Source organism: Micropterus dolomieu, linkage group LG10, assembly GCF_021292245.1.
Source record: "Micropterus dolomieu isolate WLL.071019.BEF.003 ecotype Adirondacks linkage group LG10, ASM2129224v1, whole genome shotgun sequence".
In the NCBI taxonomy this organism is placed as follows: Eukaryota; Metazoa; Chordata; class Actinopteri; order Centrarchiformes; family Centrarchidae; genus Micropterus; species Micropterus dolomieu.
Window position 1 is genome coordinate 24,968,757 of NC_060159.1, and position 15,615 is coordinate 24,984,371.

At 38.7% G+C, this 15,615-nt stretch overlaps 2 protein-coding genes across 2 annotated transcripts in view; one reads left to right on the forward strand and one right to left on the reverse strand.

Moving 5' to 3' along the window:
• Positions 1–1,922, reverse strand: part of aig1 (androgen-induced 1 (H. sapiens)) — a 27,534-nt gene extending 25,612 nt beyond the window's left edge. The window contains exon 1 of the mRNA XM_046061605.1: positions 1,634–1,922. Coding sequence (XP_045917561.1) covers positions 1,634–1,774 — 141 coding nt within the window. The 5' untranslated portion in view covers positions 1,775–1,922. The remainder of the gene's footprint in view (positions 1–1,633) is intronic.
• Positions 878–15,615, forward strand: part of hivep2a (HIVEP zinc finger 2a) — a 132,175-nt gene continuing 117,437 nt past the window's right edge. The window contains exons 1-2 of the mRNA XM_046061551.1: positions 878–992; positions 1,105–1,191. The gene's annotated coding sequence lies outside the window, so the exon portion shown is untranslated. The remainder of the gene's footprint in view (positions 993–1,104; positions 1,192–15,615) is intronic.

Genomic DNA, 15,615 nt, shown 5'->3' on the forward strand with positions numbered 1-15,615 from the left:
AAAAACCCAAGCAGCGTAAAGCAACAAGCAAAAGTTCAGACAGTACAGGCATCTTATTTTCATGTTTTATAGCACTCTGAACGCCTCACAATGTTGGGCTTTTGGAGGCATGACTAGTAAACACAAAATAACCCTAGAATAAATTACTACTGCAATAAAAAGAAAAAACACAAAATGTACATTGATTTGATCTTCATATGGAATCATTAGTCACTACACAGAGAAGGTAACCTTCTGCTGTCTGTCTAAAATGGCTGGTTTGTTGTGGCTAGTTCACAGCTAACACTCTGTGAGACGTTATTGCTTAAGTTGACATGCTATGTTTGTGAATGACTGGCTAATAGAGTTAGTCTCTAATAGAGCTGCCTCTTTGTGGATGCATGAATGCGAGCATTGTTTGGGATCACTGGGAGCTGTGTGTGTTTGTGTCTGGTCATTATATCGTCTTTAAATCGTCTATAATTTAATGTTACCTCAGAATCCATGACACTGCTTAGCCTATGTTTACGGCCCCTCACCGGCTTCGTACAGAAGCTTTGAAAATATAAAAATCACAGATGCAAAAAGCTTTTTGCAAATTATTTGGACCCAAAATGTTCTAAAACCTCACTGTTGATGTTAATTTGATGTCTGTTCTGCTATTTTGATCCTGAATCTGTTTTCTCCATATGATTATTTAAGGTATTTTACCTGGATTTAAAGACAACGTTTGTATGCAGACATATTTAGCTGGTCTGTGTCACATGACTGTGGAAACCTATCTGGCGTGCGAATCAGTCGTGCAGCCTTTTTAAAAAATATTTATTTTAAACAGTCAACTAATAGTTTCAAAAGAAAACATCCAAATACAAAAAAGTACATAAAAATACAAGATGCACTAATTGTGACAAGAAAGTGCCATATTTCATCTAAGTTGCTCTGAAAAAAATCATGGCCTGTTTGAGAAGATGAAGAAATCTTTAAGAAAGTGCAAAGAAAATTTTATGTTCTTGGTATTTTAATTTATTTAATTCATATTTATAATTATTTACGTATTTCTTTATTATTTAATCAGTAAAACTGTAACTTAAAAGTATCTGTATCATATCAAATTGCTGCCACCAGGTGATTCCCCGTGAAATCAGACGAAACGATTTACGGCACGCAGACCGGAAAAGCCTATGTTTACATTTCCCCAGGCAAAGTTTCGCAGTGAGTAGAACCTTTGCCATTTAAAAAAAAAGGAAGCAGGGTGAGATGTTTTCTTTAGACTGACTGAGATGTTGGGGTTGTGGCTGTTATTCTGAAGCTGACACCTGAGCAGCTTCGAGGTGTCTGGGAAGCTCTGAACTTGACGCGCGGCGCGCTCCCGGGGACCGTTTGTGACATGAGTGCATTCTGCACCACAACACCTGTTCAGGTTCAGCCGCCACTCAGCTCACCAGTCAACCACGTCTTCAAAAGCGACTCCAAACACAATTTGGTGTAAAGTATCGCAGCTTTATGTCCTCATTTCCCGTTAACGATCAAGGGTCAGGATGCGGAAACGCTGGTAACGTTAATCATTTAAAACAGTTCATTCAGCGCGGGGAGCTAACGTTACATGCTTACCGGGTGTTTGGGTTTAAAACTGGAATTAAATATTAAATCCTACCAGATCGATGAAGGTCAGAAACTTCCAGCTGCCTCCATAGGTCTGGTGTGCCGGCATGTCTAAAGCTTTGTAGTGGCAGAGGATGGAGAAATAAGACAGCAGGATGGCGACCCGGAGAATCTGCGAGGGGATCAGCGCCATGATGCTCGCTCTGTGTCTTTGTTCACTTGTGTACCTTTATTTTTCTGCACCTATTTCTACCTTTCTCTCCGTTTCTCTTTAATGCAATTTTTCCTTGTCTTAACCTCCCACCCTGTGTCTGCGCCTCTCCTGCTCCCCCGTCTGTAAACTGCTTCCGTGTTATGATGACGATGCAAGGGGGAGGGGGCGATCTGTACACAGCACTCTACTGTGCTGTACTACAGTAGATGTGTAAATAATGCATTTAAGCATTTAATACTGTCCATATATTTTTATTTGTAATAATGCTAAATGTTGCATAACGCTTAGATAGATTTAATTATTTTAAGTTTTAAATTCTAGCTTTACACAAGGTATATAGGCAATACTATACATCTTAAATGCAGCTGTCATTATATTGCTTTGGCAATAAACTAATGATTTTTTTAAGCTGTAATTACATGCTTATAATAGACAAATGTCTTTATTTGTCATGTGCACAGAGTAACACTGGAAATTAAATGAAATGGCCATCTTTAGCATTATGTAAGAATTGCTGCATAGAAAACATAATAATAATAATAAAAACTCCCAATTCCCAAAGTGTTCATTGATAAATATATAAGATAATATCTTATATAAAATAAATACATTTTACAAATAAGTAGTAAATTAATAACTAAACTGATTCATGATTTTCATAGCAGTTTTATTGGAGTTCACTTTGATCAAATTTTTTATTTCATACTAACGCCTGCATTTGATAATTTCACCTCACATTTCACATCACATGTATACATGCATACATGTATTAGGTTTGGTGATTATCCACCATTGTGTCCCTTGGTAAGACACTTAACCCCTAGTTGCTCCAGATGCCTGCAACCTCTGATATATATATTAAATATCATATGATATATTAAAGCATCAGCTAAAATTATTATTAGTATTAATCTTGCACAGAATAGTAAATGAACACCACATTAACAGTGCAGTTATAAAAACAGTAGTTAAACATGGTGTATCGATACTTATGCAGGCAGAATTAATGAAATATAAATCTACAGTCTATTTGCTGTTTTAGATGTTAATTGTATTAACTCTTATTTTCTCATTCTTGTGTCCTAGTCTATATCAGGTATGGAAGTAATCTACAGATGCTCCAGTTTCAACATGAGGCCAAAATTGTTTATGGATGTTTTTGAGTCACGACAAAGGCCAAAATGTGGCCTTGGCAATTGCAGGAAATGCCTTTTGCTAAAGCAAATCGTAAAATGGCAAATACTGCTAAAAATACAAGCTTTATGATAGGCTCAGTCAATAAAATAGGTATTTCAAAAATTGTGAATCACAGCAACCATGATCATGACCATGGTCCTTGAGTCATAAATGTGTCCAGTATTATGGGAGATTTAGTGTGGAAAGATAGGCCTGAATACACGACCAAACGTATGATCCCCTTACCCCTGGCAGAGATCAGAAAAAGAGAGAGAGAGGATTCTCATAGATATTATAAAAACATCTCCAACTGGCGAGGAAAAAGGTGATGCTGTTGCCATGGCGACGCTCAACTGGTACTAAGCATAGAGTGCTATTTCTGCATTTACACGTTTATGGATGGATGGACACATGCTCAGGTCTACATCGTACAAGTCTGTTTTGAACGTTAACATGACAAACGGTGTACTTTCATGTAAGTGTGTTTCAAGATGTTACACAAAGTCAGGAATCAAACCTGTGACTATTTGGCTACAAGACAAACTGTCAAAATACCGTGGAGACTGCGTACTTGCATGCAGAGGAGTTGTTTTATTGCTGTTGTTGCATAGTTTGTTATAGAGGTGTGCGATAGGGACTGCAGATTCGAATTAGCTTGAAGCTATAATCTGGTACAGTGCATCAAATGGTAACGTTTATGTTTTATGTTTAGTAGTAATATGTATAATATCTTAATTGTTGCTTTTAATGGCTGAGCAGACATTATCAAGTAGGCCGCGTCACTCACTTTGCAAAAAACAATCAAAAAGACCTTGTCCGTGCAGTCACTGTATCCTGCATGTAGTACACGTGTGCTAGAGTTAAAAAAGCAGTAGCTGTCGAAAAATGCATGACTGACACCTCCAGCCTCACAGTCTGCGTCGATAGATTGAACCGATGGGGATCAGCCTCACTTGCATGGAGATGGTTTGGCTTTAAAAAGATGGATGTTGCACAAAATAAGTCAGTCTGCGAACTACCTAAAAATATTACTTGCCGTTAAAGACCACAAACTAACCACTGCACAGAATATCAAGCATAAAAGCCTGAGGAGTCAGCTGTTCATGAGAGACCTGAACCAGCCAAACTCGCAGCTACAGCGACAGATGAAATGCTTTACTCATACCTGCACTGTGTGATGTTAGTATTACTTGCACTGCTGTTTTCAATGTTTTATATTATTTTTACTTAAATTCTTCAGTTTTAAGTAAATACCTAAAACCTGTTTGTCATTAAGGCCATTACTAAGCAACAATTAAAATCCTATTAACAAGAGCGAGCTAATGCAACATTAGCCTTTTATAAACACATGCAAAATATCATCTAATTATTGTTATCACAAAATACCAGAACATATCCAGATCCAATTTGTATCAATATGGCACACCTAACAAAATCTGAAGAAATAAATAAAATATAAAGCTTGTTATAATAACAATGTCTTAAATGACAATATGACAATATGAAAGGGGGTTGCTCGTAGTGATCAACCTACAGAGAAGTATTACCTTAATCTGCAGCTTCTCTTGGCTTTATATCCAGTTTCAGCTCGTTGTTCAGTTGTGTGGCCCGCACCTTTATTGTTTTGGTTCACACCGGCTCTACACAGGAGGAGTAGCATGTGCAGCACTTTAGCAGAGCAGCAGCATCGTCTATGCACATGCACAGTACTTAGCTATTTGTTTATTGTCAAGGAAAGATTGTCTTTGAAAGAAACAACAATAACTTAACTTTTTGTGCTGGAACCAATGTCACATACTTTGTACATCTAAGGATTCATTGCAGGTCACTTCCGTCTTTGCTGTTCTGACAGGATAGTCATTGTTTGCAAAAGATCAAAAGGTCATTGTCAGAAAAACATAAACATCGGTCATTGTCAGTGCTTGGACAAATGACACAATTATGTTTTTTATTTTTGTGAAGACAGTTTCTCATTACGATACTCACGTTATCTTTAAGTATAATACAGCTCATAAATGCTACAGAGGATAACTGTAATTAGTGTTATACTACAGATAAGGTAAAAAAAAAAGATATTTGTGATTCGAGTGACATTGTTTTCAACATTCAGCGAGTAAATGGTCCTAATAGTTAACGTTTCTTTAGAGCTCTGTACTATATTTTCCTATTTTAACAACTTTTTCCCCAAATTCTTCCTCTTTGGAGGCTTAAAAATACTTGGTGTGGATGAAAAGTTTAACAGGGACCTTTTATAAATGGAAATGTTTCCCCTCCCTCCCTCTCTCTCTTTCTGTCTGGTCCCTCTGTCTTTCACCAATTTGTGTCTGCACTGACAGCTTTGTACAAAGAATGGCCATTGTAGTTATCAGTTACTGTCTACAAGTTCAGGAAGTGTTTTTAGGCAAAATATCTGTTCATCAGCGATTTAGCATTGCACTTTCTTAAAGCTGGGATCAGAATCAATACGTGGACGTTCTGATTTTTGTCCCTAATATGGCTCAAGCTCAAAAATCACTGCATTCTTTGGTTCCCATTATGCAACTCTGTTTTGTACTTTCCTTCATGCCTGCTAAACATCCACATCAGTATGCCGTTTGCCATTATGTTTGTGTGTCAGTCAGCAGGGCCAAGGAACCACTGATTAGGTTTTAGTGATGATCCAGATGTGGGATTTCCACCTGTTCTCAATTACTGTTTTTAATCCACAAAAGGTTGCAGAGATAGAGACGTCCAAAACCTTTGACTTGGATTCACAAAGTCAACTCAACTATATTATATATTCAGTTGGCCATGGAGTAGCTCTACTAATAACACTAGTTTCCTTTTTACAGGGTACTAAAAGTAATTAGTTATGTTACTCAACATTTTACTAGATTACTTTAAACGAACAAACTGCTTAGCCAGCTCATTTTAGAACTGAATCCACTTTATTGGAGCAGTAATTAACCTAAGGAGTCAACAGTCAGCCAAACTGAAAACACTGCAGCCTCTCAAACCAGATAATGCTGTACAGTATATTCCAGCTGTGGAAAGAATGCTCTACATTCTTCCTTTAGCTCTTTGGAGAGCAGCTGACTTGAAGAGTCCCTGACCTGCTGTGCAGCTATGCATTTATGTCATCCTAAGAAGAAGTCGAGGACAAAAACAAAACAAAAACATTGCATTCTGCTAACACAGTGTTACTTGGGTTAATAACTGTTTTGGAAATAGTTATCACTTACACTACCGAACACTGAGTACCTTGCAATAGGGCACCCCCTTTGTGGCTGTTCTGATTTGGGGATTCAGAGCAGTAACCTTATTCTGGGTTTGAAAGTGTTTTGTGGAAAATGCCAGAGTGATTGGACAGAATGTTTCGACCCTAGAAGATCCCTGAGAAAAAGTTGAAAAGTGTGTGTGTGTGTGCGAGAGAGAGGGAGAGAGAGAGAGGACACATGTGAAAAGTTTCCCATTGTAGAAATAAGCATCTCTGAGCCAGGACATCAAATTCCCACTTCATAGAGCGACACACACACACACACACACACACACACACACACACACACTGTGGGGTCTCTGAAGAGTTGGCAGCAACATGTTTCCTCTTTCCTTCTTCCTCCTCTCCCTCCTCCTCGTTTTCCTCCTCTATTCTCCAAAATGTTCCACTGGAGAAACTTTGCTGACTGGTAGAGAGACAGAAAGAGAACAGTCAACAGATTAAAGTATAAATTCTTAAACATTATTTCTATGCAGGAAGAAATCTACATAGAACATAGTTTCAGAGCAAGAGTCAATTTAATGCCAAGAGATCAGATAAGGTCGAAGATATCAAATTATCAATAACATGTTTTGCACCTAGTTGTTCCAAAACTTCCTTTGAGCTAAAGTACATCACACTCACAGTACATTCAGCAGTATGAGCAGAATTTATTTCAAGACAGTAAGTAACTTAGAGGTATAAGACATTTTTGTCTTCCTGATTCCCGGTCACCACATCTCACACCACCACATTTTTTATTGAAATTCTAATATAATACATTGCATTAAAATATTAAATGTTGCAGAAAAAAACAAAAGGCCGTTCAGACTGATAATCAGACAGATTTCTTTATTGCTTTACTATTGCATCAAATGAAAAGGTCTAGATGTCTTGCTTAGTAAGTACCGGCCAGAGGATCTGTTGGATTAAAAAAGTTCACCCAGATCACACAAACAAACGCTGCCACCCCAATTCAAAGAAGGCAAGTGGAATTGAATCTGTGGTGATCAATGCAATATATGTAAGACTATTTCTTCTGTAAAAAAGTAGTTCACAGTGAAGTCTGTGGATTATCCGAAGTAACAGGGACATTTTTCTGGAAAGACACACTGCTGATGAGTTTTACAAAATTACTTTTTAATGTTTTTAAAATAACACTAAGTTCTGTTGTGTATACTGATTTGGGTGAACTAACCTTTCAAGTCTTTGCAGTACAAAATGGTAAATAAAAAAGGAAACGACAACAATCGTGACAATTATGATTAGGGATGGGTATCCCTAATCATCGCTACTCGATACCTTTATGATATAATGACCAAAACATCCCAGTATCGAGTAGAATCAAAACGTCTCCAGCCAAACCAGTACTTCAATCGATACTTTTTATAACACAGCCGCTCACCTTAAAATATGCGTTACTCACAGAGCGTCCGGCTGCAGCTGCGGCTGCTTCAGGTGTAGTTTGATCGGCTGGACATGCAGCCTCTCTTTTCCACTGTTTGTGAGTCTTAAGTGTAGTTAAGTGACTTGTTTAAACAAGCAAAAAAATAAATAGATAACCTTGCTTGTCCATAACAGCAATAAAAATAATAATAGTTTAACAATCAACTACTATGGCTTCAACAAACAATACCCAACCCTAATTATGATAGCCTCTTTCATAGTTGCAATGTAGCTACAGTGCGACAAAAAGACCAACAAAAAGCAGTGTGAGGAGTAATACTGAAGTCACATTGAAAATAAATAGTTTCAAATGCAAAGATAAGATTGAATGCCATTATTTATGTTCTTCACATTAAATTGCAATCTTTTTTCTACTTGAAATCTTTGCAAATGAAACAAATGAAAAGGTTTAAACCAGGTTTTGACATGACCAAGCTGTCTATCAGTGTCAGTACCGCTGCTGGACAGTAAGGAGCGCTGTTTAGCCCCAAACAGCCAGTAGAGTGAGGTTGATAGTCATGCTGTGTGTGTGTGTGTGTGCGTGCGTGTGTGTGTGTCTCTCTCTCTCTCTCTCTCTCTCTCTCTCTCTCTATCTATCTATCCCTCCTGAACTCACCTCTGAAGATGTCCTCCTGAAACGGTTAACTCCCAGGTAGTTTGACCTTCACCTGCAAGCTTTTATGTAAAATTTCGCACCCCAATACACTGACGACAGTGTGTGTGTGTGTGCGCGTGCTTGTGTGTGTGTTTGTGTGCAAGTAAGGGAAGGGGAAAGACACACTGACAGGGATTAATGTGGCTGAAGGAAACCAAAGAGAAGAAGATGGAAAGATCTACAGGGTTAATGTGTGTGTGTGCATGTAAAAAAGAGTGTCAGGTAAACACAACTTGCACACTGTGGGAAACTAGGTGTGGTGGCGGTAGGAGCTGTTTGTGTGTGTGTGTGTGTGTTTCTGTGAGTGAGTGTGTATGAGTAAGCATTAGTAATCAGTCAGCTGTCACAGAAGTGCTTTGTCTTGCGGAGCATTACAGTTCGACTCCAGGACAAGAGCCTGAGGCGACTGCCTGTTTGTGTGTGTGTATGTGCATGTGTGTGTGTGTGTGTGTGTGTGTATCCACCTCTCTGGTGTAATGGATTATTCACAATTTCCCGTAACTACTCAGCAGGTTTTTCATTCATGGTTGTTTTTTTTTAAACTGTACAACGAATGCAATCAATGAATAGAGAGGATTTAGAGTTCTAGTCTTGGAATTCAAACCAGTACATTAAAGTGACTCAGGAACACATGACTCACGTCCTGGGATTGTGGCCACACTTGTTACTTTAGCCGATACACGGTCAGATGAGAAGATTGGCACCAAAATTTGGCTCTTATAGACAGCTCTGTGCATGTTAATCCTAAGTAGCTGTAGACAGTTAGCTTTATGTTTGAGTAATTTGTGTAATGAGCTCAGTCTTTCTAAAGCTGCACTCAATATTTCTTGTATTAACTTGAATTAACTCAAACAAACCAAATGACTAAATGGGTCAGAGCTTTTAGCCACGTTTAGCTTGTTTTTTACAGCACATTTATACTGTATGTTTTAGTCTCACTGCTCTCAAAAAGACAGACAGACACCATTAGAAACTAGCCAGTGAAGAAAGTGGAACATTTAGCAAGTAGATAAATAAATAAACTTTTATAAAGCTCAGATTTATAAAGTTGTAATGTATGTTGACATTTCTAAAAATGTGGAAGTCCGTTGAAATTATGTTTTTTTTCCTATACTATTTAAATTATGAGTGAAGTGTTTTTTTTACTGTAGTTATTTTTATCTTGACCATTCAAAGAGGCATTTAGTGACATTAAAACCTCCTGGAAATACATATAACAAGAAATTGATGGAGTTTAATGTAGGTGTATGCGAAAAACTCACACCTACTTCATCAAAGTGACAGCTGCAAAGCAAATTATTAGGAAATGAGTCATCTGAAGACATTTGCTGGCAAAATAGTCATGTTGCTGAAGATGAAATCGTGTGAACTTTTGACTAATGACATTCAGTTTTTTTTGTTTCATGGGTGTACAGCTTTGTTGAATGAAACCTGATAGACATTTACTTGCATATACAGTCTCTACACAATACACACCTAAAAACAGTGTCCAGTTTTCAGAGCTTCAGACTGCAAACACCTTCCTCCGCGGCTGCATATGAAAAGCAGATGCAAATTGCTGCATCAGAAGCTCCAGCAGCTCTCTGTCGCCATGGTGCTGCGTCGCCATGGGGACTCCGGGGTCAGCGGTGATGAGGTCACATCCCGTTTAGCCTCTTATGGGAAATGGCGTTAATCCACTTATTGCTGTCCAGCACACACACACACAAACACACACACACACACACACACCAAGGATGAGCAAGCACATATGGGCTAAGAGGGAGAAGTTGGGCTGCTGGAGTTCAAATATCTATCTATCTATCTATCTATCCATCTATCCATCCATCCAGATGCTGGCTTGAGCTGTTGTTTTCCTCTGACCTTGTCCTACACCGTGCAACGCTTGGATTTGGAGTTCAAATTGGAACTCAATTCATTTAACTTTAACAAGCTTTCGCAGTTACAAGCCTGGTTCCAAACCATGATGGTTTTATATTTCCCATGCTTTCTCAGAGCCTAGAAATGGGACTTCCCAATGTAAATATATGGGCAGATCTGTGCAAGGGGCGGCCAGGAGAGAAACACTAATGCATATGAACCCTAGGATGCACAACGAGGAAGCAAATCAAGAAGTGGAGAAAAAGTTTTTATACAGGGGTTGAGCAACTTTCATTCAAATGAAAAGGCGGCATCTTGGAGTCCGATATCCAATTCTTATAATACATCACGTATATCATCATACATGCACGGCCTTATCTCTAATAAATAGAGTGTGGATAAGAACTAAAAGTGTTGGGTAGTACAATTTCATGTTCTTTTTTAAAACTATACTTTTACTGTTTACTCAAGTACTTTTTCGGGCCAGTAATATACTTTTAAATTTGCTTATTTTTCCATTTATATCTTTGTTACAACTAGTCTGTTATGTCTACTATGCATTTGGCTATGTTACTGAAATGAGCTGTCATCCAAGCTGTGTGCATGATAATGCAAGTGAACTTTAACTTGTGCCAGATATTAATGAGCTGGGCAGTTGCAAACATTTAGAAAATCAGGCAAATACCTTTTCCATTTAAGGTTTGGTTGTTGTACTAATGTAACTCAAATGCAGTACACTGTGCCACTGATGACAGCCTGAATCACACTTTCACAAACCGGCAGAAAAACTTAGACTTTCTATTACTGGTGTAATTAAAGCACCTAAGAAGATCACTGGATTGATTCTCATATATCAACAGAATCCTCTCGTTGTGCAGGGCATGGCTTTCTTTTGGTGGAAATTAGCCTGTTTCTTCTCTCAAATTCACATTGGATGCTATTTGTTTTATAGTGATGCCTGTTGGTGAATTTTATAAATACAATGTTGCTTGTGAAACTGATCTTGGTTTTCACTCAGCTATTTATTTAGAAACAATACTTTTTTGAGATGTATAGCGAGAGAGCAAATACGGGTGGATAAAAAAGTCCTGTTGGGTTTCACATGTGACGCACAGTCTCCCTCTATATATAGGCTTACCCCTACGTCATTCAACAATGCTCCTGTGCTGTTGCCACAATAATTCTTTACACTGTAGAGATTATGTTCATAGAGGCTTTAGGAATAATCATATTGAATTGGGAACCTGTGCTATTGCAGAAGGCTAATCATATGCAGCACCCTTCATATCAAAGCAAGTGGTTTGTTTGGCTACATGTCCATCTCAAGATAACAACAGATATAAGCGGCAACAGCAGGCAAGGCAGCTAGCAGGTATGATCTTATCAATACCTTCATGTAGATAAAAAATAATAGCTTATTGCTTAAATAAAATAGTAATAATAATAAAAGTGGTGGTGATGGCGCAATGGATAAGCCTGCCTTTGGTGTGAGAGACCCGGGTTCAATCTCCCACTGTGACCCATTCACCATTGTGTCCCTGAGCAAGACACTTAACCCCTAGTTGCTCCAGAGGCGTGCGACCTCTGACATATATAGCAATTGTAAGTCGCTTTGGATAAAAGCGTCAGCTAAATGAATAAATGTAAAAGTAAAATAATTGTGTTTAAACAGAAATAGATAAACAGAGAACAAGCAAAGCCAAGCATTCCCTAGAAATAACCACATTGCACAGTGGCTATTTCTAACCTGATGCACAGCACAGATGAAACATGTATTATTCCAAAAAGAGACTTGACTCTGCTGACCAAAGACTTGAAACTTGACTTGGACTGGCATAAAATGACAGACACACTAAACAATACAGAAACACATAGGAACTTGTACTTTGAGTAGTTTAAGCACTTTCATACTTTCACCTGAGTAGTTTGTCAAATGGTAATTTTTACTTTTGCTTGAGTATGTTGATATGGGAGTACTTGTACTTTAACTTGAGTGCAAATTTTCACTACTTTCCACCACAGAGAACTACACCGCTGTACAGGTTATTAGAAGTTGACTTGCAGTAAATAACAGCTCCACCTTCATAACTGGGTCCATTCTGGTTGTGTAGCTTTTGCCTCAACTGAACGTCACTGGAATGGACACGGCTCTAACTACGATACTGGCTTTTCTTCACAATGAATTCATCCGTTTTTTTGGTGAATAATACATTTTATGAAGACCAGTGTGTGTTGAGCTGAGTGCTTATTCTATACCAACGGAGAGTGCAGATCTGACTGAAGAACAAGTGTAGAGACAGCATTCGCAGGTGTTTTTAAAGCGCTGGAATTGTCGGAGAGCTGGCAGATTAACCGACAGCAAAACCGTTAGCAGAAGGTGGGATTCACACCCCGCTGACTCACACCACTCCTTGCACTCCTTGAAATGAAGATCATCATGTGGCTCCGTTAGCTCAAGTGATGTGGTTGGAATCTGACGCAGGATGTTTGTTGCATTTCCCTCCCCATTTTGTGTTTATTTTGCATTTAAAACCTTTTTGACAGTTTATAGTGTAGATCAACAAGAAACACAGGGCGAAAGAGTGGAATGACACAAATCAATTATCGAACCAGGAACATTTTGGTTACATGTGTATTTTCTCTCCGGGTGCTCCGGCTTCCTCCCACCATCCAAAGACATGCGGACTAGGTTAATTGGTGTCTCTAAAATTGTCCTTGGGTGTGAGTGTGAGTGTCACTGGTTGTTTGTCTATGTGTGGCCCTGCGGTGGACTGGCGACCTGTCCAGGGTGCACCCCGCCTTTCGCCTGATGTAAGCTGGAATTGGCTCCAGCCCCCCCTGTACGCAGGATAAGCGGTTGACGATGGATGGATGGATGGATGGTATGTGACCATCACTTTTCTATCTCTCTTCACTGCAAGCCTCCAAATAAAGGATTCATATAAAACTATTTGGAGATGAAACTGGATGATAGTTTTGCCAACCTGTGACATCATTGTTGATGCTCCACCCCTGCCCAGGAGCATCTCCTCCTTCTTATCTTGTAAAACTTCTTACAGCACTATGAATGGATGGATGCCATTGAGACATTTATCAGATCATTACCGGTCATTATCTGTTCCGAGGCACAATAGAGCTATTTGGAGAAGGCTGACATCAGAGGGCTGTGCAAAAGTCTTCCTGGTGTTTTAACAATGTGGAGGTTTCTGTCGGGCATTTGGCTGATACTTGGCCTGTCAAAGTAATCAAACCTGGGACACTTATCAAACTTACCACCTTTTGCTAAAAGGCGCTTACAAAAGCTAATGTAGTTTATTAGCACAAAGGGGCAGCTGCATCTGAGCCTGATTTAATTTATTAGCAGGAGGGTTGCCTGAATGAGCCCCTCTGTATTCCTAAATGTGTTTTACAGATGAAAGGACTCAGCGCTTGAGTGGGTTTGTTGTCTGGGTACTGAGGATTCACCTTAAATCTGCCAAGTGGTGAACGAGATGGCTTCTTATTGTTATCATACTAGCTATAGAAAGATGCAAGCTGAAGGCTTCAGGATTACGGTGTGTCAACTGGTTGGTGTTACTGTAATCTAATTAAAAATGTTTGGGAATGTGCAGCTGTAAACTTCAATATCAATTTACACATAAGGGCCTAATTATAAGTATATGTAATCATAAGGGCCTTAAAGAAATAGTTCAACATTTTGAGGAATACACTGATTTGCTTTCTTGTTGAGCGTTAGATCAGAAGATTGATACCACTCCCATTTCTGCCAAGAGAACTTAGCTTAGCTTAGCATAAAGATTGTAAGGAGGCGGAAGAACTTGCCTGGCTCTGTCCAAAGATAAAAAAATCCACCTACCAGCTCCTCCAAATCCCAAAAACTTTGGGTATTCTGTACAAACACTGAAGCATAAAAACGACATTTTGTTGCTGGACTATTTCTTAGTGACCAGCAGCCATCCCAGAGACGTGTTGTCACAGCAACCAGAAGCGGTGCAGGTTGTCACTGTCAGACGCCTTCATTATTAGGTTTTGGGTTTATAATTGGCATATTCATAAATTAACACACAGCAAACACAGGGAGAGGTTGGGAGGGAGAGGGATTAATGGGGGCCCAACAGCAGGTTTATCTGCCCTCTATGTTTCTTGGCTTCAAAGCAGTCTGTCTGTTAAACAGTGCAAATTAATTTCACAAGAATGATCATAAATCCTTCAGGGGGAGTATTAAAAGATTAATCATTTTATATATTCTAATATTGTAATGATGAGTTCTAGGTACATATTATACTATCCATATTATTTAACTTAATAATAGCCTAATAGTGGCAGTGATTGAGACTATTATGAATAGCAGTATTAGTACTAGTAATTGTATTTGTATTAGTAATATTTATTTAAAGCCTATGAATATACAGCCTATATGTATGTATATATGTATATATGTATATATATTCAATTAAATTTTATTTATATAGCGCCAAGTCACAACAACAGTTATCTCACAGCGCTTTTCATAAAAGAGCAGGTCTAGACCGTACTCTGTGATGTTATTTACAGAATCCCAACAATTCCCACCAAGAGCAGCACTAGGCGACAGAGGCAAAGAAAAACTTCCTTTTAAGAGGCAGAAACCTCGAGCAGAACGATGGCTCAGGGTGGGCGGCCATCTGCCTCGACCGGTTGGGGGTGAGAGAGAGAGAGAGAGAGAGAGAGAGAGAGAGAGAGAGAGAGAGAGAGAGAGAGGCAGCCTACACAATATACACACACAGAGGTACAGACAGTAAAGGTGATGTTGCTATAGACTAAATGAAAAATGGTACAGATATTTATAGTAGTGTTAATGATAATTATTATAATAACAATAATAATAATAGGACTAGTAACAATAGTTGTTGTAACAGAGGGTGTCGAGCAGGAACAAGGGGGCAGCAGGTGACCCGCAACCACAGATCCAGACTCCACAGCTCCAGAGCCAGAAAAAAGAAAGAGAGGAGAGGGACAAGAAAGCACAAGACTACCGGAAAGGGGAGAAGTTGTGTTAGTAACATGCAATAATGGGATAAGGTTGCATACAGAGGGAGAGAAAGTAGAGGAGAGAGGAGCTCAGTGCATCATAGGAAATCCCCCGGCAGTCTAGGCCTATAGCAGCATAACTAAGGGATGGTTCAGGAGTCACCTGAACCATCCCTAACTATAAGCTTTATATATATATATATATATATATATATGTGTGTGTGTGTGTGTGTGTATATATATATATGTGTGTGTGTGTGTGTGTGTGTATATATATATGTGTGTGTGTGTGTGTGTGTGTGTGTATATATATGTGTGTGTGTGTGTGTGTATATATATGTGTGTGTGTGTGTGTGTATATATATGTGTGTGTGTGTGTGTGTATATATATATATATATATATATATATATATATATATATATATATATATATATATT